This window comes from Oculina patagonica, chromosome 11 (genome assembly GCF_052425735.1).
Source record: "Oculina patagonica isolate OP01 chromosome 11, crgOcupat, whole genome shotgun sequence".
In the NCBI taxonomy this organism is placed as follows: domain Eukaryota; kingdom Metazoa; phylum Cnidaria; class Anthozoa; order Scleractinia; family Oculinidae; genus Oculina; species Oculina patagonica.
Genome location: NC_135768.1, coordinates 11,753,868 through 11,780,741, shown reverse-complemented (window position 1 = coordinate 11,780,741; position 26,874 = coordinate 11,753,868). Strand labels below are relative to the sequence as shown.

Below are 26,874 nucleotides of genomic sequence, written 5' to 3'. Positions count from 1 at the left end.
CATAAATTTTTGAAAATTCGCGTTAATTTTATTACGTGTACATTTTGTTCGCGTTGTTAAAATGCTTCGTTATATTCCTATAATAAGATACATGAGAAGTTCGACGTTTGAACCGGGCCTCAGTCGCCCCGTTGAAATATGGATGGATGGATGGAGCACTCGCCGACTGAGTTATTGACAATAAATAACTGACTGTCTGTCTGACTGACTGTATACTGACTGATGTATTTATTTATTTACTTTAAGCTCGATTCACCACTATTTTCATTTAACCTGCGATCAGGCGTTATTTTTCTCGCGGCGGAAGGGTGAATACAATTGGGTCGCGTAGCAGTTTTCGCAAGGTCGGTCTCGCATAAATGACTTGCTTCCCGGGTGAACCATAGAACAAACAATAGGAACTCTGATCTTTTGTCCTCTTATCGCTATTTGCCATTCAGGAATTGCAAATACCCAAAGGCGAATGCAGTCATAAGACGATCGTTTCTGTTCGATTACCATCGCCAGTAGATATTCCCGGGAATCACGGCATTGGCTGCCGCTAGCACCCTGAAAGGTCAGTTACGACACTTCGTAGATCTATTTTACTATTCATCATGAATTGTTTCTGTTTGAGTTGTGAATCTGTTTGGTCAATGATTCCAGCATTTTTTCAGTTAAGGTGTTCTCGCTAGCTGTTGGGTTTATTCCGTAGCAATATTTCCCATATTTCCTTTAGAAACGCTCATATAACAACAGCTAACAGCCATCTTGCAAGTGTGATATGAATTGTTAGCGAAGTGTTCTATTCTTACTGTTCCATTTAGCTTCTCATTTGATTTACACTAGTCTACTGTTTGAATTCTGTGCATAAAAACACATACAAAGCCATATTTATTTATTTTTTTCAAACAAAAGGATATGGGACTTATTTCTGAGAATACTTTCGGGGCATAGCTACATGTTTTTCATCGATCTTCTATATGACTTCAGGAATCAACCTGCAATGCAAAAAATTATTGGTGGGGATCTGCACACAGAGTTGATCATGACAACACAACCTTTTCCTATCCGCGTCGAAAAGTGCGATCTAGAGTGTTCTATTCGTCACGATTCTCTGAGTTTGAAAGAGTTTATGTCCCCAAAATCCTGAACATTGGAATAGAAATGGAGGATGGTGAACCCCTGCTTCGATCACAGAACAATAACAAATAAATTTATAATGTTATTTTATCGCAGTTTTAAGATTTCACGAATTAGAGAAATGCAAAGCAGACAGAGTTAGCAGTATGTCATTGTTCTAACGATCAACGACTGGGCGGTTTAATTAAACATAGAATGCCGCTATGCCCCTGAGTCTTTTAGAGGACAATGCTGATGGAAGTGAAGGAATTATGCATTGTTTGAAAATGTCGGGAAGCTCTTTTTATTGAAGAGTTTATGTAAAACCTCGTAAGTAATATTTCACGACCAAAGTTGTCAAAGTTCGAAGCGCCGTACACATCGTGCCGAATTTTGGAAATCCAGTCATCTGTCTGTGAATTTCAGCAACTTTCCAAGTCAATCTCGATACACAGGTCAAATTTTAACACGAAATTTGCATAAAGTTGTTTATATTTTAACGGCCGATTGCACGTGAATATCGTGAACGCACATTCCAAGTCTTGTTTGAGGTTTGTTCACCAAAAGCCATGAAAATACTCTTTGTTGTAGCAAGAACTTCGATGAAAATTAAGTTTAGAGCGAAACACTTGCAGGCTGCAAGAGTCTACAAACTCAGCGGGATCTGGCCTGTTTTAGGCTCTCAGTTAGGCATAAATAGATTTGCTCGGCAACTTTTGAGCAACTTTTAGCGTTTTGAGCAACTTTTTGTGGTACCAGCAACCTAGGGCAACTTTTGCCTTCCTTGGCAACTTTTGAGCAACAAATTGATAGAAAACCGATCCAAACCATAAAAGGTCGTTTCATTTCGAAGGATTTTATTAATACTGGTTTTATCAAAACTGATTTTATTGAAACTAAGGATATACAATAAAATGACAATAAAATAACACTTGCTTTACGCCCACGAAATCTGGACAGCGGCTATATCTAACGGGCTTTTGTTATTCGCTGCAACATAGAGCCTGCCGCCGGCCATCTTGGTATTTGCTGAAGTGCGAGTCACTTATGGCATCGCAATCAGATGAAATTTCAGACAAGGAAAATGGAAATAATTCAGACATTGACCCCATTGAGGTTGCCATAGACTCTACAGCAAGCAACTTTTCAAAATTTTGGTGGCAACTTTTTGATATTTGAGCAACTTTCGAGCAACTTTTGGGCATATTGTGAAGCAACTTTTCCTGAATTTACTAGCACAATCTATTCATGGCTACTCTCAGTAGTTATGGGAGAGCGAATAACGCGGGTGAGCGACGAAAAAATGAGGCGGAACGAAGGCGAGCGAAGCGGCACGGCAAATATCCACCATATTCACAGACACTGAGGTGTCAGAGGTGAATAATTGTTTTAGTATATACCACACAAGCAGACTAAAACATAACTTTCGGTAAACAAAGCGACGCGCGAAGGCTCTGTTTCTCCGTTAGCTGCTCGGAGGTGAATAGTACTTTGTTAACCAATCAGCGTGCGCGAAAAATCACTATTCACTTGTGTGGTATATACCGTGATTTATTAAATACTAGCAATGGTTTGTTGCAATTCCTGCGTTTTGATTGGTTAACGGGCGATCAAAGCTCAAAGTTGCAAAACGCAACTGATGCGCGGATCGAGAAAAGCGACCGCGAGTGGCTGAATCCAAACGCGCTTAAAAATACAGAAGTAAAACAAATTGCCTCTGAATTTAGCAAAATGTACTCACAATGAAAAAAAAATGGAAAAATCATCCCACTTAGCAGACTTAGCTCTACTTGTCATCGACTACGCTATAATATATATAATGAAATCAGAGTTGTGACTCCCAAGGCGCAGAGTCTGCCCAAGGCGGGTACGGCATACATCCGCGCATCATCAGAACCGATATACAACTTCAGACCACAGGTTTCGAAACGTTTTGATTAAAATGATGTCATCAAAATAATGCTCTGCACGCAACTTAATAAACATGAATCAAAGGCCCTTTGGGCTGTCTCGTGTTACGCATATTTCAGCGGTGACGTTAAAATAATAGTTTCCTAATGTAGAAAAATGTAATACAACAATAACAAGCTTTATTTGCATGACTATAAGTAAATACAGTATTGCAAAAGCGTACAACTAAACTAAAGCAAAATTTATAACAATAATAATCATGTAATAGGAATGAAAAAAGAAATTATGTATGTGTAACATTACTTTCCTTCGATAGAAGATTATTTCGTAAAGATAAGCATCTCACAATGAACTTCATAAGTTGAGTATTTAAATAATAATTATCAGAATTCATTAATTTTTTGGTTACTTGCATAGGAGGTAATTGTGTTATGTTTGGTATTTGATTCTCTATTTTTTGATAAAATTCATCTCTAAAACTACAGTATTTAGTACAATGGAAAAGTAAATGAAATTCGTCTTCAATTTGGTTTGATTCACATGTAGGGCAGAGTCTATTATCCCTTGGGATTTGATCATATCTGCTAGTTTCGATCAATAATTTATGATTACCTATTCTAAGTTTTACTAATTCTTTCCTGTTATTTAGTTTTCTTGTAAGATCCAAATAGCAGGAAGGCGTATATTCTTCCTTAAAAGTGTTATAGAATTCTAATTTCTTAGAGTTTTGAATAGTGTGTTGCCAGTGTGAAATATACTTTTGTTGCATAAGACTCACATAGTGTTTAATCTTAGCATCAGTTAAGAGAGTAGGGTCAAAATCAGGCAAATTATAATATTCAAACATCCTCATAACATTAGAGTAAAAACTATTTTTGTTGGTGTTATGAAGATCAGATGACATAAAAAATATTTGTTTAACAATAGAGTCATTTTCCTTATTGTGGAGATATAAGGTGTAATTAACTATTTTTTGATTAATAGCTATTATAAGAGGAAACCTTCCAAGCTCGGCTCTACAAGCTACATTCGATGCTTTACTGCTTACTTCTAAGTAACGTTTACAGTACTGGAGATGAGCTTTTTCAATCTGTGAACTGTCCCAAGACTTAAAATCAGGTTTGGTATATACTCCCCAAATTTCGCTGTTGTAAGTTAAAATTGGAGAGATCATAGCGTCAAAAAGTTTATTTGCAAGGGATGGGGATAGATTGCTGATATGTGTGTGTTTTCTGAGGCTGAAAAGAGCGTGTAGAGCCTTTTCTTTTAATTTGTCAAGCGCCAAAGAAAAGTTTCGTGTTGAAGAGATAAATGTTCCTAAGTAGGTGTAATTCTGAACAACTTCAATGTTTTCATTGTCAATATGAAAACTACACTCAGTACACCTTTTTGCGCGTTTTTGGAAGATCATAACTTTAGTTTTTTTAGGATTGATACTTAACATCCATGAATTACAATAGGTAGATAACATATTTAGCGTAATTTAGGCAATTTTGTAATCCTATTTTGGATCTTGATAATATTACTAGATCGTCCTCATATAGAAGAGAATTTAATTTCGCGCCATTTGGTAAGACAAAGGGGTCAGATAAAGTTTCTTCGAAAGAGAAAGTTATATTATTAATAAAAAGGTTAAACAGTAACGGACTTAAAATGCAACCTTGTCGCACACCCCTGGCATATTGAAAGGGTCGCGTTTGATTTTGTCCAAGCCTTATAGAACATGTAGAGTTTGAGTACAAACTCTTAATCAAATTGTAAAAGCACCCTCCGACATTTATTTGCAACAACTTATATAAGAGACCAACATGCCAAATTGAGTCGAATGCTTTTTTGAAATCAACAAAACAAGCATATATTTTCTCGTTTTGGTTATGCACATATTTATCTACTAACGTTCTTATTGTAAGGACGTGGTCTGCTGTACGATTGTTTGGTAGGAAACCAATTTGAGAACTGTGAAGAATGTTGCACGAGTTGACATGCTTTAGCAGTCTTTGGTTTAAAATAGAACAAAAGAGTTTTCCAAGACAGCTTGAAACACAAATTCCCCGATAATTTGACGGATCACTTCTATCGCCTGATTTATATATTGGTGTAATAGAATAATACTAGAAATAGGGACATAGTTGACATTCCGACTTCCCCCGCTGTTAATCAGTTTTTTTTTCTTTCCTGTACATCCGTTTCTACAGTCAATTCTTTTGCTTGATATCTTGGCTCTTCTATGTTTTCTGATCATTTTATTGCAAAACAATTTTCTGTTTGGGATGTTTATGAAGAAAACACTCCCTAGCGGCTCGTGTTTTCTTATGGTCTCTGGTCTTCTCTTCTTCAAGATGGAAAAAGGACATACGATTTAAAAACGAATAAATAAAACAAAGCGAAATTATGCAGAAAATTTGGAAAGATCAATGATAACGTAAATTTCATTACAAGAACGCAACTGCAGCAGCTTAATATCATTTTGTCACGTTTTGGTGATCTCAGCTAGACTTTCAATAAAATCACAAAGTCCTTCGTCTTTATTAATACTGTATGACAAGCCGGGACAAAGAAAATAAAATAAGGCAAACATATTGACGTCTTGTGATCTCATTCATGATCCTCACTCACTGAGTGAGACACTCGAAAGAATAAGTTAGCGAAATCTCGCCCAGGTGCTTACTCCATATTTTGAAAGCTCGTTTATTAAGGCTTGCGAAAAACTAGCTCACCACATTCGCAGTCTTCACTCATTGTCAAACTATTGAATGGATTATTCCACACAACAAATTGGTGAAGCTTTGTCTACACTTGTAAAGTTCACTCAAACTATTGAAAAGACCAGTCAACAAAACAAACTGACAAAGCTCTACCCATATTCGTGGTCTTCATTCAAACTCCCGAGGGGACAATTCCACAAAAATTAAACCTCTTCCGTATTGTTAACTTCAATTCATCTATTGAATGGACCATACTTCAAAAAGCAAACTGACAAAACCTCGTTCGCATTTTACCTCATACAAAATCATCATTATTTCCGAATTCTTAAGCATAAATTATTCCCACTGGAATCACGGTTAACTTTAACAAAAACCAATTTCTAAACATCTTATAACTCAACTTCACCCTAACGGGACCTCAGTTTAAAAAGTGCGGTCAAATAACACAACGTGCTTCTGCGCAAGAAAAGTAATTAGTTTTACAACGACTGGTTAAACCCATCTAGGATGGCGCCATAAGCTTCCAACTGCTTGATAGGTTTCTCCGCGATTACGAGGTACTTTGTAAGTTTGCGGTTGAATTTGCGCGCGCGTCGTTGGTCATATCTTGGCATTTGCCTAATTTGGTCAGCGCGCAAAGGATTCAAAAGAGGAACAATATTCCCGTAGCCTTTGTCCGGGAGCAGCACCACTTCTAGAATCTTATCACATTCTTTCCATGAGAATATAATTTCCAACATCGTTTATTGCACCTAGAAAGCCTGCTTAAAGAAAACCAAAGTCGCCGTTGCTGTCTGCTATAAGCACAGGCTTACCATCCTCTGTTTGTAAACCCACAGCATGTCCATATAAATATTCAAATTTTTCACTAATTGCTATTGTAAATATTTAAGCTACCTAAAACCTGCTTTTACGTCTGTATATTTTTAATAAAAATATTTTCGCATTGTTAAGTATTAAATATTTCCATCTCATTTTATTACAAACTCGCTCCCGCAAAAACCGATTTTAGGAAGTAAAATATCTACAATAGCAATAACTGGAGAAATTTGAATATTCATATGGGCATGCTGTGACCTCACAAACAGAGGATGGTAAGCCTGTGCTATAAGCTGCAGTACACACCACAATTCGTGGGACACTTGCCGTTTTCTACACTTGAAACATGGAAAAAATCAACAATTACCCCCCTTCCCCAGTACAATGTTGTGTACCTTGAAAAAACAATGCCTTCCGTTGCCGTCTATTTTGCAACATTGGGTTTTCGTGTTCATAAAAACATGTATATAATAGCAGTACCCCTTCAGATCTCGACTTTGCGATGTATCCTGCAGAGCTTGAGAAGCTTGTGTTCGTGGGGCTTGAGAAGCTCAGAAACGTGTGACGCTCGAGGAACCACAGCTTCGAGAATTTCGTATGGATCCGAGTTTGGGAAGACTGCTAAACGGCCAACTGAAAATGTTAGTTATGATTCAGAAAAAAACTGTATCGAGACATCGATATCTGATCAGGCAAAGCAGTCACTTTACAAAAAAAAAACCCTGCACGTAACCTACGTTGAACAACTATAAACTGAACACATGCCGTTGCTGCAAGCTGCACAAAAAAATACATTTTACTCAGCAAAATATCCATGTTGATTCGGCCTACGATGCAACAATCATAGATAAATGAAAAGAAGGAAGGAAGGAATTGCACCGGACACTTAGATTATATTTCTATCAAAGTGAAAAAAAAGTTAATATAATATGCGCATAGGTTGGGTCGAACCCGGAGGTAATGGTCCGTGAACGAGTCTCGTGAACACTTCACCACCGTAGAGTTTCTGGTCACGCGCGCAAGCCTCGCGCTACGTTTCTTTTTAAATAGCGTGTAACAACGAATTCGCTTTCTATTAGCCGAAACGTCTAACATAAAAGCGAAAAAGGGTCAGTGACCGGCAAACCGTTTAACCTATAATATACCATAGAGCCAGTAGGAATATATCATGTTACTCATAAAAGTTTCAAAGGGCTTACGACTCTACAGTATAAGCGCTATTAAGGCTGACCGTACTGCTACATTTTTAAGTTGATTGGTTGTTGTTGTTGTTTTTTTTCTCAACTATGTATCTATTTTTAATAACGTATCTGTCATCCCGGATTTTCTTTTTTTCTTGTGTCATTCTTGGAAAATTTCACAACTTGGCTTCCTTTGCGAAAACAATAGCTGGCTCGACCGGAGAATTTGCTCATGGGGACATTGCTTGTGGGGAGGGAGAGAATGGAAATAAACTAATTATTAACATTCATATCCCAATGGAATACGTCCAAGTACTTAAGCAATGTACGTAATGATAACCCCGCCTTTAGAAAACAGTCCCTCTCTTGCTCGCTTTGTCACTAACTTAGAGTTTTGACGTTCCATAGTTGAAAACATGGCTCAAAGAGGGAGCAACATCGCGTACACACAGCTTGAAAAAGAACAGAAGGAAGGAAAGGAAGAGACTGCAAGCGTTAATGACAGAGTGTCTCTCTGTTCGAATATAACATATAGCTGGCTCTCTAAAACATTGAGTCTTGGATACAAGCGTCCTTTGGAACTGCCTGATCTCCCATACACCATGGGACAAGAACTTACTAAGCAGACAGCAAAGACATTTGAGAAGGCATGGTCACGTGAGGTGAAAAATAGTCTGTGTGAAGATCGTTCACCCAGGCTGTGGAGCACAGTGATCAAAAGTATTGGCTGTTGGAATCTCGCCCTTGTATTTTTCACTGCTACATTGGCGAGCGTGTGCCGAGTAATACAACAAGTATTGCTAATCTCTATTCTCACGCTCATGGCAGCTGGCACCCAAGACACTCATCCATGGCTGGCTACAAGCGGGTTTATTATTAGCCTTTGTGTGGAACTGGTAGTCAAAAACCAGTACTTCTACATAGCACAGCAGGTTATACGAACCAGAATCACAAGTGGACTGATTGCACTGGTCTACAAAAAAGTAAGTCTTATCCGCTTTCCAAGTGAGGTTGGGGACGAAAGGATGATAGGGAGTTTAAAAAACCCACAACCGCAACGGCTACGGGAAGGTCGCTAAGATTTAACGAGAAGTACAATAGCTCTGCATATGCATTCTACTTTTTGGAACATTCCTTGGCCGTCCTCTGCAAAACAACAAAATGAAATAACCAATGGCCTATAAATAACAATTATTCCACGAGCGCGCGTTGGATATGAGATGGTAGATAGCCAACGAGGCGCATACCGCCGAGTTGGCAATAACGATCTCATATCCAACAAGCCCGAGTGGAATAATTGTTTTATTAAAAACGCCCAAAGAATTGAAATATTTTAGCTCCCAAGTTGCTTTCGTTGACGCATATCGGCTATCATATTTGTGCCCAATGGTATATGAGCTCATATACCATTGCCTGTTAACCAATCAAAACGCAGAAAATGCAATATACCATTGCTAGTTTTTAATAATGCCGAGTTCAGGTACTGATGAATATTGAATACAGTATTTCGAACAGACGCACCCTATGGCTGCATCATGTCAATTTATTAAGCGCTAAATAAAAAATGTCTCGAAGACTTCCTGTTTTAGGAATATGTAATGTTATGTAGGTATATGCAAAGGTTACCTTTTGTCAATAAAAGTATACGAACGTTGTACCGGTATAGAAAGGGTAAGGGGTTGGTCCTCGGGCTAGAATCTTCCCGTATAAAACTGTTTTGAGTACAACTATCAAAAGCCACTGACCGATCTATTAAACTCAGAATTGATTTATTGAAGGTTTTGATTGTTAAAATTAAGCGAAAACTAAGCGCTCGCTCCTAAATCCATCTACCGATCAATAGACGGTACCTGTGTAGCCAATCAAATAGCGCAATTGCCAATAGAGGTCAGTGTGGCTAATTAATGTTGTACATCTCTCTGGTGACAGCTTCTTTCCACAAGATCATCCGAGCTGGCTGATGTCACAGCAGGACACGTAATAAACCTCATTTCCAAGGACCTGCAGCCACTGAGGAGGGCCGCCAGTCACCTCCCGATATCTATAGTGGGATGTCTGGAGTTCATTGCCATGGGAGTGCTGCTGTGGTATTTCCTAAGTTGGATGGCTCTGACCGGAATGCTTTACTTGGTGTTAATTGGTTTTTGTCAATTTGAAACTATACGTCCCATCTCAAAGCTTCGCAAAGAAACACAGTCCATGGCAGATCAGCGTAACGCAAAACTCAAAAATGTTATTTCCGGAATCCGCATCGTGAAAATGAATGCATGGGAATCTCTATTTGAAAGGATGATCCTAGCTGTTCGAAGGTTAGTTACATGTTTTTTTACTAATTTGCCAGGTGTAGTTTTCTTGTGCTTTCAACACTAAAATAAATAAAAAATTGCCTTAAGGATTCTTTTAATCTTTTTTTCAGAAGCAATCTGTTATACATGCGACTAATCAGGTCTCTTTTTAACAGAAATAACTTTTATTGGACGGTACAAACCTAATATTTCTTTTCATTTTCTGATGCCATACATTTTTTTGAGTCGAACCTAATGAAAATGAGCAAGACCAATAGCTTATGTCATTGAGAGGTGTGTTGATGATTGCAACCGGAGAATTTGTAAATGACAACGCTATACACTTGAGTTTGGTTCTTTTCCGCGTACGTGTCTTTTTTGTCCAATGAATTGTGGAAGTTCAAAAACTTCTGATTCTGTATAGACTAAGCTCTTGTCTTTTTTTCACAGTTCATACCAGGGTCGTACCTAGCGGGCGGGGGAGCGGGCTGGTTTTGGCAGTTGCCTCCGCCAGGAAAACTAAAAAACTAAGAAAGCTAAAGAAAAAAATGAAAAACTGAACTAAAAAAAACAGTTGCCACGCCAGTATAACTTGCCCCCGCAGACAAAAAATCCTAGGTATGGCCCTGCATACAACGGTTACTTTACAAAAAAATTGCCTCTACACGGTACCACACGATATAGATAGAAAGGGAACCGGACCCCAACACCATTGCGGACGAAATTTTTTCTTTCTATTCTGACCTCTATGATGAAAAAGCTGATGATACTGTCGACCTGTCGACATGCCCTTTCCTAAACTCTGCGTACATTCCCAAATTATCACCGGAAATGCGCGACACGTGCGAGGGCGAACTAACGTATGCCGAGTGTTTTAATGTTCTTTCTTCTTTTAAAAACAACAAAACGCCAGGAAGCGATGGTTTGTCTGTGGAATTTTATAAAGTGTTTTGACCTGAAATGGGGCGGAACTTGGTGGATTCCCTAAACTTCTCCTACCGTCATGGTAAACTTTCTAAAACGCAGAAAGAAGCTGTAATCACTCTTATAGAGAAGAAACACCGAGAAAGGAGGCTGATTAAGAACTGGAGGCCAATCTCCTTAGTCAACGTTGACGTCAAGATCAGCTCAAAGGCGATCTCTAAAAGACTGGAGAAAGTCCTCCCCCACATTATTCACTATGATCAAAACGTATTCGTCAAGGGTCGGACTATTTTCGACGCAGTCCGTACTATCAATGATGTTATTGATTTCACAAAATTAAAAAACTACAGAATTATTCTGACTGCTATAGACTTTGAAAAAGCTTTTGATTCGCTTAATTGGGACTTTCTTTTAAAATCTTCAGAAACCTTTGGCTTCGGAAAATCTTTTATTGCCTGGATAAAAACATTTTATAACAACACATCGAGTTGTGTAATCAATAACGGTTTTGTCACTTCCTCCTTTCAACTCAAGCGGGGTGTTCGCCAGGGAGACCCACTTCCCCCGTTTCTTTTTATTATCGCTCTTGAGACCTTGGCAGTCAACATCCGCAATAATAAACAGATAAAGGCTATATCCGTCGATGGAAACGAATTAAAATTAAAAAATTGGCAATTTTTGCGGACGATATGACATCGTTTGTCCGTGACAGACCTTCTTTCTTTGTTCTCATGAACATTGTTAAGCTCTTCGGCAGATACGCTGGTTTATTACTATTATAATTTCACTTTCTTTTTTGTATTTTTATCTTAGTACCTTAGGTGATCTGCTTTAATATGGGGTCTTGACTCTTTTGTAGTTCATTCTTTGGCCTTTGTTTTTCTTAGCCATAAAATTGTAATAAATTAGTTGGTTATGACAATTTCCTACCCATGGTGCTCCGCTGGCGTGCTTTGGGCGACGGAGCTCTGCAGAAAGGCAAAAATTATTAATCGTTCGGTTAGGTTTGATTGAGTTCGATTGAGTGCAATGAAAATACCGTTTAATTTTGTTTGATATCAGGCAAATGTCCAGGCATTAAGAAATCTGAAACCGAACTGAAAGGACAAATATTTTAGCCCTGGGTCCCATGAAACTTTAACTGTTCATATTGGGTTGATCAGTTTAATTCAGGATCACCAGTTCTCACCAACTGCAAAACTTCTCCCGTTCCTTCTGGGAAGAATTATGTTTTGTTCACTAAAGAGCAGTTTAAAACAGGTATCATTCATGGAATAAGGCATCAGTCCTACTGCTATTCAGTAAGTCCTTAAGTTGCTTTCTATTCAATTTTAAGACTTATTCGGTGGTGATAAACTTTCTGATACAATGTGTCATGATTCCGGCAGAAAACACAAATAAGCGGCCAATTTGAAATTGCAAAACCTTTTTGGTGAACGTAAACGTTTTTAAATAAGTGAATTAACCGTTTTCTCCTGTTTTTCCTAAGAACGATTTGGAGCTATCGATGACATCATTTCTTTATTGGACTTCACTCTCTCCAATAACTATTTTATCTACAACAACTGTGTATACAAGCAGGTTCACGGTTGTGCTATGGGCAGCCCTGTAAGCCCTATTGTCGCTAATCTTTGCATGGAGGTGGTTGAAGAATTAGCCATCAAAACCTCTACAATTGCACCTAGGATTTGGAAAAGATATGTTGACGATAGCTTCGTCATCATTAAGAAAAACGCTGTCTCCTCCTTTCATGACACTTTAAATTCCATTGACCCAAAAATCGCTTTTACTATCGAAGAAGAAAACAATGACCAAATCTCTTTCTTGGACACCTTGGTTTCCAGGAAAAATGGTGTTTACCGGAAGCCGACACATACAGATAGATATCTGGATTATTCTTCTCATCATGAAATAAAACATAAAGTCAGCGCGGCCTCGACCCTCCTATTCCGTGCAGCCAACCTACCTAGCACTTGTGAAGGTAAAGCACGCGAGACTAGTCACGTTACGGAAGCATTGAAAGCCAATGGCTACCCACCAACAGTTATTTCCAACATATTAAAAAAGAAATCAGCGCCGACAACTCCTCCTCCAGAAGAATTAGTGTCCATGTTCTTCAAATGGGCCGATCCATCTGACACATCCCTGGGTTTCGCATGCCTTCCCTATATCCGCGGATTGACTGAACCTCTCACCAGGTTACTTCGTAAAAATGACATCCGTGTAGTAAGCAAACCAGCCAAAACCCTGCAACAAGAATTCCCCTCTCCTAAGTTCAGGCAGCCCCTGGATCTCCAATGCAATGTTGTTTACAAAATTCCGTGCGCTGATTGCTGTTGGAGTTACGTAGGAGAAACGGGCAAATGTTTTAAAACCCGAAGAAAGGAACATCAACGAAATCTTAAAAATTATACGAGAGGCTCGAACATTGCTAACCATGCTTGGCAAAATAATCACTCAATTGACTTTGATGGCGCTACCGTGATAGACAAAGGCAATTACCGTATTCGAAGAACACTAGAATCTTGGCACACTGCGAAAACTGTCGGCGCAGACAATAATTCCAAACCGTTGCCAAGACAATATTCTATCTTATTGTAATTCTTATTTTGCCTGTTTTTGTCCTTTTTTAGCTTTTTACACTTCTATTGTATTTTAGTTTTTAATCTTTTCACACCCTCCCTTGCATATATTTCCAACCACGCGCTTTCTCTTTTTTACATTCGTTAAAGGCTATAGTAAAATAGCCGAAAGCTCATATTTTTATTAACTTTTTAAACCAGAGAACGCTTTTTTACACTTTTAATATGTCTTATCCTGGTTACAGTTCAATTTTTTTATCGGACTTTCTGTTGTAATAAGTTCACGGTCTTAGAATAGTATGACTGCACTACGCTGCAAATAAGTAAACTAGTTTATAGGGAATCGTATATGTATTTTATAAACATTACTGATATTTGAAGCTGTGTATGTACAAAACTAATGTTCATCTTCCACTTTCGCCTTTAGGAAGGAAATCCATGCTATTCAGAAAAAGAACTTCATATATGGAGCCCTTACAGCCATGCGCCGCTCATATCCCGCAACAGCATGTTTCCTTTCTTTGGTAGCTTTGTGGGGAGTTGGTATTAACCTGACACCAGCAACAGTCTTCACGGCTTCCTTGATGTTTAAGACCCTTGACACTTCTGTAGTCCAGGCAGTCGTGGAGGGCGCTTACAATTTATCTTTATGTAAGGCGACCATGTCACGACTGGAATCTTTTCTTACGAATGGAGATCCACATGGCAGGTCGATAGGAGGGTCCTTGTACAATGTTGCATTTGGTGGAGAAAAACCTGACAGAGAAGAATTTAAGCAGCGAGGGCCTACGCCAATGGCAAATTCAGATATACAAGACAAAAGATTAAAAGACCCCGGCATACAAATGATAAACGTTTCCTCCCAAATTAAGAAAAAGGAGGATCCAAACATGTTTAGGTTACTCAAGGGAGTTTCCCTACACTGTAATGAACGAGATTTGGTGGCCATCACAGGCTCTGCTGGAAGCGGCAAGTCCTCAATTTTAAAAGCAATCGTTGGCGAGATACCAGTTACCGATGGAAAAAATTTAATAAATGGAAAAATTGCCTACATGCCTCAGAATCCTTGGCTGTTTTCCGGGACAGTGCAAGAAAATATTTTATTTGGAAACCATTTAAATGAACACAAATACCATGCGACTATAGAGGCTTGCGCTCTAATCGACGACTTGAAACAACTTCCGTTTGGAGATATGACCCAGGTGGGGGAAAGCGGGGCCGCTCTAAGTGGTGGACAGAAGGCAAGAGTCTGCTTAGCTCGCACAGTCTATTCTGATGCTGACATCTTCTTGCTCGATAGTCCTCTGAAGGCGGTGGATGCCAAAGTAGGTGAGTTGATATACGAGAAATGCATTTGTGGGCTTCTCTCGACTCGACCGCGCATTCATGTCACCCACAACAAGCGATATCTTTGCAATGCCTCAGTGGTTTTGACAATGGAAAATGGATGTATCGTTTCTCGTGAAAAGCCAGTATATAAAGAGGACGAAGAAGATGAACAAACTGACGCTAAAGAAATACTTAAAGAGGGCTTTGAACCGGATTTTAAGGTTAACAAGCGTCACGTTTATGGCAATGTACCGTCATCAGGAGAAGAGGGGATTTCAACAGCAGAAGAGGACCGAGAAACTGGTTCTTTATCCATCAATATGTACATGAAATACTTCAGAGCAGGAGCTTCTGTTCTTGGAGTTCTCATTTGCTTCCTTCTGATTGTTTTTCCTGCAGGTGAGAGTTAAGTTAAACTTTAATGTGTTTCCAGTTAAAACTTATCTTATTCCAGGATACAATCCGAACGACCCTGGCAGGGAAGAGATGATTTTTTTGGTATTGACATTTGAATCCTGGGGAAACTACCACATAAATTAACGGAGATGATCGTGGGAATATTTTTAATGACCCTTGAAAGTACAAAAACCATTTTCGAAAGCGTCTATTAACCCCCTAGAAGAATCAATTCCAAAATAATTCACTGTTGACTGATAAGTGGCACGTGCGCTGGCCATTAACGACTCTTCAAAAGAGATTTTCTCGGAAAAAGTCGATATTTAGCCAAACAAAGTATATATTGATTTGTTTCACATTTAGGCTTATCTGTATTAAGAATAAGTGCAAAATCCATTTTTCGACTCTTACGGTCTTATGTGAAACCGTTGGTGTCATTGGCTCTTAAATCTTCTGAACGGCGTTGATCGTTGTTGAACATTCTTAAGTCATAACCGAAATGTTAGCTATCAAAAATTCATCAAATTAATACCTGTGTTGGAAAGTGACACAGAGTTAAGAAAAGACATCTAGAAGATAAAGACACTCGCTACCAGCGAGTAGAAGTTTATTAAACAAGCGACATTTGATTTTAAAGAGAATGTCGCCAAATAAAAGGTCTAGTGAACAGAAACTGGCTTTACACACGCGCTATATATATCTTGCAAATTTCTTAGCCTTCTATTGTAAAACAACATGCGAACGGCCATTCATTGTTTTCCTTATGGTCATCTCACACAAGAACTCAAGACCTTAAACTTAAAACACAGATATAATGGGAAAACATGAAGGAAGAAACTTGCAGTAAACACCAAACATTCCGATGCATTTAACCATTCTTCTTCAGGAATAAGTCTACATTTCGTGTAGCCGCACCCATCCACTAAGGAAAAAGTTCAGTGTTATCCATTCCCTTTTGTTTACTTCTGTTTAGAACTTAAGAACGACTTTCAGCAGATTTCAAATATCCGCCAGCAGAAATCGAAAAATCGATTTCCCTCATGTTTTGCCCACAAATAGCCTTTAGCTAGCCTTGAAATTTGATGTAGTTTTTTTTCATCTCGAAGCGCTTTAAATCCGTGAAAAACAAGAAAATGGAATTTCGCCCACAAGATCGCCAAAAATGGCCGAGTACAAAGCTAAAAGTTGGCAACCTAAGTTTTAACTTAGTTCGCGTGCAAAGAAGAACCTGAATTTTTGGATACGTTTTCTTGAAAAGCAAGGCATTCGGCTTCTCAAAATAGGTAATAACTTGAGTTGAGCGTCATTCGAGAATTAATTACAAATTTTGTAAAAATACCTTTATTTACTTATAAGAAAATCTCTAATTTATTGATAAAGTTCAGAATTTTTTTCGCCATGTGCCATAATTCTAAATTTCTTCAAACTTCGGCTGTGGAACCCTTTTATGTTATTGTAAATTATGTATGAAAGCGGACTATTGCCGTGTTTTGAGGCCAAACGGTCTTGTCAAAAATAAAGGCGATTTAAGCCGACAGTTGTGTTACAAGTTCTTAGTACTCATAAGGGATTAAGCCAATATTTTGTTTCCTAAATACAAGTGGAATAAACTCGATTTTAGCGCCAAAGTAACCTTTCAGTAATATTTAATTCGAACAAGCTGAATTAGTTTCTTTAGTGTGAGACATATCTTGACGAGTTGTCGATTTCATGTTGCAAGACGAAAATAGAAACTAATTTGACTCGTGGGCCCACTGCAATTAATACAATCAAAATAACACAACACCGAAAGAAAGAACTTCCACATCAAAGATTAAGTAAAAACTAAGGTCTTCCATGACACTGCAAGTGATAAATGGCATAAAATTTATAGTTTTGTGTGACATAGCGAAAATTTAAGAACACTGTAAGAAATAATCAAATTACAAACTGAACTGTTCGACATTGTGAGGTGAACTGCATTCATATTTAGGAACGAAGCAAAATTAAACTAACTACATCTTCGCGTGGTTTTTTTTGTTCAGTAGACCGCGATTTTTTTTTTATGTTAAATGGAAAGAGTTAACCGGCAGAAATAATTAAAGTTAGGGTATAAACATAGTTTTGGAATAAAGCAGTGGATACACCGTCGACATGAAGCGATAAAACTGCACGGTAAGGTCACGCTAATTCCAAGATAACGCTCTTTTTTACATCAGAAAGTCTAATTTTCGGTCGAAAGAAATGAACAAAAATGTTATTAAAATGCCCTTTTTTAAATTTTAAAAACAACGTCAGATTGCGACAGAACGCCGTTTGAAACAAGCCAAGCCCATACCTACCCCCACTGAGGTGGGCGCATACCCCTACTCAATCTTCCCAAATTATTTCAACAACTGTGTGTTCATAAACGATTGGTAAATACTAGGAAGTTTAAACGGTCCTGCTTCATGGTGCCTTTGGAGTATTTTTTTAGACGACAGAAAGCAGAAAATGTATGCTCTGAAGTCGCCGATGCCACAGCTTATTTCAAATACGATCGTACAGGTCGCGGACCTTTCCTAGTAGCGTTTTGGGAAGAGAAGTTTGGTTGAAAGATCCACACCTTAATATCCCGCCAAAGCATGATCCTGATAAAACGTTTTGTGTCTTACAAAACCACTTTTATGCTGCGCTGACGATACTTTTTTTTTTTTTTTTTTTTTTTTGGGGGGGGGGGGGGGGTATGGGGGCCTTGAATCTAGTTCTTTTTACTTGTGAGGGCCGCAATGCCCAGCCCATAGGAAGAGACACGCTTCCTGTCGGTCGTGGTTTAGGTACTTCTGTTGGAATGTTTTGGGACGATACCAGATTGCACTTCAAGTCTTTCTGAATAACCAGTAATGGCTCTGTCAAGAAGACTCTCGTTTTCAATAGCGCGGTGATGTTTGCCGCAATCAAGGTGCCGCTGAAGTGAGGAGAAACGCTGATAACGTTTAATACATCCTTCTTCAGGACAGGAAAAGAGACTTACATTTGATTCATCCGAAGAAGATTCGTCAGAGCTTGGTAAATCGATTGGGGCAGGCGTGTCAGCCTGTTTCGAAGGGATCTTTGGTTTCTTAGATTGAATTGTTGTAAAGTTCGCTTTTTGTCCTTTAGTGACGCTGTCAACTGCTGATAGCACTGCAACTTCCGTATTTGGTTGGACCTCGAGTTTTTTCCAGTGAATCAATTTCCCAGGACCAATTTTATAGGCCCTCCATACAATCAGCCCTTCGTCAGTTTACTCTATGTTTGAAACAGCGTTGACACCTTCCAACATGATAGCTGAGAACGTCTCGGGCTCAGAGGGTCCTGAAACGGTAACGTTAACCGATGGTAATCCACCCGCCCAAGTACTCGTAAAAGATAATTGTGGCCTCTTGAACACTGCAAGCATTTATTCACTGTCGATTTAAGGTGCGTAAATTTATCATGAAACATACATTAGAGCAAATATCCCAAGAGTGTGACCACTTTTAATGAGTTAACATTCTTTCGTGCAGTTGTTATCCAATCAGAAGCCGAGGACAGCTTTCCGTTGAAGTCTGATTGGATTAAATCTGTACGGAAGAAAGAGAATGATATTTAAATTTACGTCCCCTCAAGGTAAACAACACAAATGCAAAGATTGATTGCAAATCTATGGGCAGTTCAAAATAATTTTGAACAAGGGAACAACAAGAAAATAAAGCTGGGAACGTCAAACGGGAACAACAGTTGTGTTTCTGATATTTTAGGCTACAGAGATCACCAAAAAACAACAAAATATTTTCAGGGAAAAGTGGAATACCCGGGACGCCCTCATAAGTATGGTGCCACGCCTTTTTTATCTCAAAATATTATTATCCTGTAAGTAAACAATTATTTCCGGGGAGGGCTTACATACGATGGGGGAAGGGGAGGGGAAGTTATTTTTAAATGGACGTTTGCAATACATTTGCGTTTCTATTGGGACGTGATACCGTACGTTCTCTTTTTTGGGGTATACAATACCAGATGGTAAAGTTCTTTAATATAACAATTAAAAACCCAAAACAGTTCGTTTAGTCGTTTAGTGGGGAAGGGGGGGGGGGGGGTGGTTTGTTATAACTAACAAAATAACCTCCACAGCAGCAGCCTATATCCGAAAAGTTGTACTTTCTTGGCTTAAATCGAGAGCGCTTATTATCTGAAAGATTCTTGCGTCAGATTTTTAGGGGACTTATTTCTTGGAAGGAGGGGCTTTCCTGGGTGAGGGGGGGGGGGGTTCGGATTTTACACTAGTAGTATCTTGTCTAGAATTGTTTTACACTGTTTACCACGCTCAGTACAAAAAAGGTTAAAAAAAAACAAGGGCTCAGTATTAGCGACTCACTATGATTAAATTCTTCATGGGGACGAGCACTTCTGTTTCGTCACTAAGCTTTTCAGCTGGTGCCTTTCCGCTTTCTGTTGAAGATTCTGCTTCACAATCCAGTTTTGAAAGTAAAATACGACAGCTACGACAAACACCTAAAACAAATAAAAATTCAAATCAATATTAATTTTGAATGGGAAATTGTCATCAGTGGTAGTTTTTCCCCGCTTGATGAGAAGAACTATTTTTGACAACAAAGTCACGTGACCAGGCTGGTATATCCCTCGGAATATGAGATTTTTGTTTACGAAAATGATCTTTAGTTTGTAAAGGAAATTTCTACTTGTTTGTTAGCTATGTACGTTCATTGTAATCTGTACAAACCTGATCCGACGGCAACAAATGCACCTGTCCACTGATGTATCAACTTTGCTCCCCGTTTTCCAAGGCCTCCCTCTGCTTTAGGCAACCTTCTATCTTCGCTATGGCCCGATAATTTCTCAGGAACCTGGAATCGCTGAGATCCTCGGCGCCATCCAGTTCCCAAGGACGATAGGTGGCAGGGACAAATAGTGAACTGACCAATGGAAAGGTAAAATCTGCTGCTCTGGCAAGAATCAAATCAACCTCTGTTTCGACATCTGAGATCCCCCATATAAACTTTAATATGTCCCGCTATTTCTCGAGTACAGTATAACAACTAGACTTGCACCAAGTCGCCCTCTATTGGCGAGCGAAGCGAGCCGGGAAGCATCGCGTAGCGACGCGCAGTGAGTCGCGAAGCGACGACCGCGAGTGAAGAAGTCGCGAGAGGGCGTCCTTTGTACGTGACATACCTAAACCGCGCGTAGAAGGACTTTGAGAAAGTCTATATAACAACGGAATAACTTCTGTCTTCTTCCCCTTATCTCTCCGCTCGTAGGTGCAGGAATCTCCGACAATCGTGCTTAAAGAACACTTCGCTTCCATACAAAAATAATGATAAAAAACCTGTTTCCTTCAAACTCGCGTTCTAAGCCTTATCCACGCTAGTATCAAGGTTTTCTAATTTGTCATTAAACGTCAATCAAGATCATTATCAACGACCAAATGTAAAAAGTACGCCAAAGTACCCTGAGTGATGTGTTTACGTACCGTGTTTTAAAGGTAAACATTTTATAAGCATTTTATCTGCCAAATACATTAAACAATCTTGCCATCCTTTTTAACAGTGTTCGTTCGCGAAGCGGTTTTACACATACTGTTTACATTACGGCGACAATGAATCTAACAAAATTACGAAATGCCGACCACTAAATTAATTACCGACGTACGGGTAAAAGAAATATTTCTTCTATTAATGCCACTGTTTAATCCAAAAATGATCTCTTTTGCCATGATATTTTAATTTCAATAACTAATTTATATCTTGAGAACGGAGATATGTTTATAAAGGAATTTCAAAAGTTATATTTGATATTTCAACAAGCCCGTTGAAATGAACAACCAGCAACCATTGTTTACATTTGCTGATAATTTTGTTAAAATTCGGCTAATTCAACGGCGCCTCAAAAAACTCTCGAAAGAGAACCCAGGCTGATTTTCATACATAATTTACAATAACATAAAAGGGTCCCACAGCCGAAGTTTGAAGAAATTTGGAATTATGGCACATGGCGAAAAAAAAAATTCTAAACTTTATCAATAAATTAGGGATTTTCTCATAAGTAAATAAAGGTATTTTTACAAAATTTGTAATTAATTCTCGAATGAGGCTCAACTGAAGTTCTAACCTATTTTTAGAAGCTGAATATCTTGCCTTTCAAGAAAACGTATCCAAAAATTCAGGTTCTTCTTTGCTCGCGAACTAAGTTAAAACTTAGGTTGCCAACTTTTAGCTTTGTATTCGGCCATTTTCGGCGATCTTGTGAGCGAAATTTCTTTTTCTTGTTTTTCACGGATTTAAAGCGCTTCGAGATGAAAAAAACTATATCAAATTTCAAGGCTAGCTAAAGGCTATTTGTGGGCAAAAAATGAGGGAAATCTATTTTTCGATTTCTGTCGCGAAATCAATTTTTTGATTGAAATTTGCTGAAAGTCGTTCTTAAACATGTGCAATAAGTATAGGTAATCACATGATTTCGAGTGCATTTTGGGATAAATAAGCACTCGTAAATTTTTCAAAGGCTTACCAAATTGCACTCGCCCTACGGGCTCGTGCAATTTGTAGTCTTTGAAAAATTTACGAGTGCTGATTTATCCCAAATTGTACGAGAAAAATCATGTGATTACTTGTTAATAATACACATACAAAAATTTCACTTGAAGTGGATGACAAACAAAATGTGTTCGATGGCTTACCTTTCCGATTCGTTTTTAAACATAACGGAGTTGCCGGGTTTTGTAAAATCCAGATACCGCTAGAGAATTTTAAATCTCTCTGTCATGTGATTATCAGGCGCTTTTATCTTTATTCAGTTATATTGGTTTGGGCTGAAATGTCCAACTTTAATTCACGCTTGTAATCTTTCTTCTTTACGAGCCGTCGCGTAAGAAAATCCACGATTGGTAGCTTTCAGTAGTTTCGTAAAGCCTCTCTTGTGCTGTACAAACGTTCAATTCCTAGTACTTTGGTTTATATACTTATAACTTTCGTTAAATCGGTCAAACTTTTCATGAATCGTTATGTTTTTGCTCGATTGTTGCTTTCTCAAACACTCCGTTATCGGCCGCCATTTTGTTTTGGCGCGCTTTCCGACTTTCCTGTCAATCAATTTAATTTCAACTTTCTGCACTTTCTTTTTCACTCAATTTCAACTTTCTGCACTGTTTGGGATTTTAAAATGACGTGCTCTCAGTCAATGAGCATGCAGAAATTTTTGTGTGTATATTATTAAGCCCGGAACACAATTTCTGGCATGATCAATTTCATTTTTCCAACGTCCGTCCTGGCATAATACCGCTGACCAAGGTGCCGGTGGACTCTGAGCTCGGCTGGAGATTGTCTTCTCTGTTCATTTATCTTGACAATAGCTTTCAGTTGAAAGAAATGTTCAGTTGTAACGTTTCTTTTGTCTAATAGTTTGGTGTTTGGTTTTTTGAATTACATAACGTAACGTAACGTAACGTAGCATAACCTAACTACAGTTATTATGTTAATTGCAGCCGTCAATATGGTTCTGGGTTTTTGGCTAGCAGATTTGTCAAGAAAAACACTTGCAATGCAGCAGGACAATGCCAACATTTATATCTATGCTGGATTTCAGTTTGGTCTCTTCTTGACTTGGCTCCTGGGCGTCTACTTTTTCTTGCACCTCACCATAAACTGCGCAAGGAATCTACACAGCTCGATGCTTCGCGGGATTCTGAAAGCCCCAGCGCTCTTCTTCGATACGAATCCCGCTGGAAGAATACTAAATCGGTTCTCCAAGGATACAGAAGGCATGGACGAAATGCTGCCACAAACCTTGATTAATATGGGCTTCTTTATACCCGATCATTTTTTTGCCATTCTGCTGATTTGTATATCAGATTACTGGTTGATTTTACCGTATCTGTGCTGTTTATTCCCTGCGGTTCTGTTGGTGCGGTATTACTTACGATCTTCAGTGGAATTTAGGCGACTAGAAGCTATCAGTGCGAGTTCAGTGTATTCTTTGGTTGACGAAACCCTGACAGGCATCTCCGTTATAAGAAATTTTGGAAGGGAAGAGCAATTTCAAGAGACACTTTTTAGGTAAGCAAGAATTAGAACCCTAATATATAATAAATATAATAATAAATAAATATATAAAATGAGAAAATTTTTAATTATATAAGTTAGCTCTTCTTTTCCTTACCTTCATCGGGCGGTTTTTTAATGGAATTCTCCGCGGTACCGCGGTGAACAGGGAGCGGGGTGGGGGGGGGGGGATGGTAGGCCGACAAAGCGGTGCCTGGAATCAGTGACGAAATACTGCCAATCAGAGTGTTGTTAAGAATTTCATAATCCCTATACATGTATAATTTCGTGCGCTTACTTTGAAAGCCTAAAAGAATTCCATATACAACCCTTAAATACGTTTGTTTATTTTTACTGGATATCTGAAAAAGTCCTGAAAGTAGCATGAAGAATTATTATACGTAAAGAACGTTTCTTTCTTAAGTTGCTTTTTGTGTTTTGCATAGGCGAGAGGATCTCGGGTAAACGTTGAGCAGATTATTCGACATAATCTACTCTAATTGCAGTGGACAAACACATTATTCCGCTTACCTTTTATACTTTTCGTATAATTCTATATTAAACTAAAGCCAAAATGTCAGTGTTCCGGTCTACATAAAAAATACGAAAGTCAGAATTTTTTTTTAATTTTAAAGGGGTCTTAAACATATGACCGGAAAAATAGATTACAAGAAAAAAGGAAATAGGATTGACGTAGGTTTCATTTACTTTGCAGGCTTCAAGATAAGAATAACACAGCTTATATGTGCGGTATAGGAGCAAACCGATGGATGGCTAATCGATTAGAGGGAATGATCCTTCTGCTGCTCACTGCGGCGATGGTTTTAACTATTTTTACTAGGGATGCTGGTACGTTGATTATTTCTTTTCACTAATCTGTTGACCGAATACAGCGCGCTACTAGGAACAGTGTCACAAGTTTTCTATTGTAGTTTACTCTTTGTCAGTAATTAGTATATAACCAAACTTGCTTTTGTTTAACAAGTCGCATGCAAACAAGTCACTTACAACACATATCGACAGTTGATATTTGAGTTACACCGTCTGTAACATTACTGCAACATCAAAATGCCTGTTAAATTGTCGCGACAATTTCTTGTTTCGGTAATTAACGGTACCAACAGTCATTTAACTTACTTAAAAGTTAGTTCTTTCCTTCATCACAGAGATTATGAATCCTTTATGGACCGTCAATTGCAGTTAAATGGACGAGTTATCTCGATGAACGGAAAATCCGGTGCCTAAAACGCGTGTTCGCTCGGCCTTAAGATTTGCCATCCTAATCACGACCTTCTGTTATCCTTCAATAGATTTACTACCGTGAGATTGTTCAGGGGGGGGAGGGGGGGGGGGGAAAGTCGGCATTTTTCTTTAAAGACATAGCAGTGCCTGGAAACGGTGCTAGTCTATGCCAATCAAGCCGTTGCTAAGAAAGACGTCAAACCAAAGTTTTGTTTTCTCAGCAAGATTTAAATATCAATGACTGTGTGCGTGTGAAATGCGAATAGTGGCGGTGTTTGCGTTTGATGTTTGTTCTAGCGGGTTTTAGCCTATGAATTCATTTTTAAAATTACCAGCAGCGTTACTACGATCCATAAAACACACTCTGAAACTCTTGTTATCAAATTTAACAAATCTAGCGAGGAATCTTTTACTGGCGAAATTTAGCGTATAAATAGTTGCCTATAGCGTTCCAACGGTTTGCAAATGCAAAGTTGAGTCGATAAACTCTCGGATCGTACGATAAGCTAGATTGTACGACAAGCTGGCGTTGATTTTTCCGATTCTGACAGTTCTTAACTTCGATTGGTTCTGATACCCCTATTGTTACACAGTGACACATTTCTATCTCCTCCACCGACATAGGGTTCCAGAACACAAAAAGGGTAGGGACAACTGTAGGGACAACTGTAGGGACAACTGTAGGGACAACTGTAGGAACAACTGTAGGAACAACTGTAGGGACAACTGTAGGGACAACTGTAGGGACAACTGTAGGGACAACTGTAGGGACAACTGTAGGAACAACTGTAGGGACAACTGTAGGAACAACTGTAGGAACAACTGTAGGAACAACTGTAGGGACAACTGTCATTAAGGTACAAAGGACCACACTCACCGAAAGGTCGATCAATTCAAGTTTTGAATGGAAATATTCAAATGAATATTTTTTTGTCGAAGATGGTATTTGAAAGGGTAACAGTTTAGACCTTGGGGCACTATTTTTCTATAGGGGCTTCTAGAGCCTTTTAATTAAGGTACGTATGCGTTTTTTAATTTGCTTTATTTTTCTTTTCTTTCAGCTACAACTGGTCTTTTTGTTGTGTTCTCAAGATCGGTGTTAATGAGCGTTTTTAGAATTGCTTCTCTCTACGCTTTCCTTGAAATAGAGATGACTTCAGTTGAACGTTGTGTAAGCTACAGCCAATTGGAACCAGAACCCGGGTATCTTGTTGAAACCGTCCCACCTGAAAGCTGGCCAGAGGAAGGAAGCATCAACTTCAAAGACTGCTCATTAGTCTACTATCCGGGAGGTCCTCGAGTATTGAAAAATTTCTGTTTGACCATTAAACCAGGTGAAAAGATTGGTATCACCGGACGTACAGGCGCAGGAAAGTCCTCCCTTGTGGCCGCTTTGTTTCGAATGCCAGAACCAGAGGGAAAAATTTTGATTGATGGGATTCCCATCAACAGCCTGAACATCCAGGAAGCAAGAAAGTCGCTGACCGTTGTTCCACAGCAAGCCTTCTTGTTTGGCGGAACTTTACGACAAAACCTTGATCCCGAGGAAAAGCACTTGGACAAGGAAATCTGGGATATATTGGAAAAAGTAGCATTAAAATCCATGGTGGACGAACATCAAGGGAAGCTGGACTTCTGGATAACGGAAAACGGATCAAACCTGAGCGGTGGTGAACAGCAGTTAATCTGCATTGCTCGTGCATTACTTCAAAAGAGGAAAGTCGTTATATTCGATGAAGCGATGGCCAGCATGGATTTAGAGGCTGATCAGCTTATTCAGGGCATCCTCAAAAAGGAACTGAGGAATCGCACAATGTTGACGATTGCCCATCGATTGGACTCCATCCTGGATTATGACAAAATTGTTGTGATTGATGAAGGCCAGATCGTTGAATTCGGCAGTCCAGAGTCCCTGCTGAGGAAGAAGGATGGAAAATTTTATTGTCTGTATGAACATTACCGTTCGAACACCTCATGAGATAGACGTGTAACCGCTTATCACTTATAAAAAGACGGTAACAAATATTGTATTGAATTGACCGATCAATTTGTCAGACGACGTTTTGGTGTAGAGTAGTCCATTTCATAATTTTAATTGTTCAAAGATTCAGCACAGTTTCAAGATTCTTTGAAACCGCAAAATAATAGCTTTCTAAGGCATTAAAACAACAATCAAGTAACTACTTGTTTAAAACCGAGCGGTTAGTGTTTAACCACGTGTTTTGGCTTGAAAAGTAAGGCACAGAACAGCAAAAACTATGAGAAAAGCAGTCACTTGAGTAACAAACAAGTCCACATAATTCTACGAAGCTTGCAAATTTTATTTGTTCCTAATGATGAATAAAATATACTCAAACCAA

General features: G+C 38.8%; 1 protein-coding gene across 1 annotated transcript; it reads left to right on the top strand.

Moving 5' to 3' along the window:
* Positions 1-359: 359 nt before the first annotated feature.
* Positions 360-26,874, top strand: LOC144630512 (ATP-binding cassette sub-family C member 4-like). The gene is made up of 7 exons (XM_078488864.1): positions 360-556; positions 8,126-8,700; positions 9,647-10,026; positions 13,936-15,236; positions 22,717-23,287; positions 23,988-24,121; positions 25,576-26,874. The coding sequence occupies exons 2-7, from the start codon at positions 8,134-8,136 to the stop codon at positions 26,490-26,492; spliced, it is 3,870 nt and encodes a 1,289-aa protein (XP_078344990.1). The 5' UTR covers positions 360-556; positions 8,126-8,133; the 3' UTR covers positions 26,493-26,874.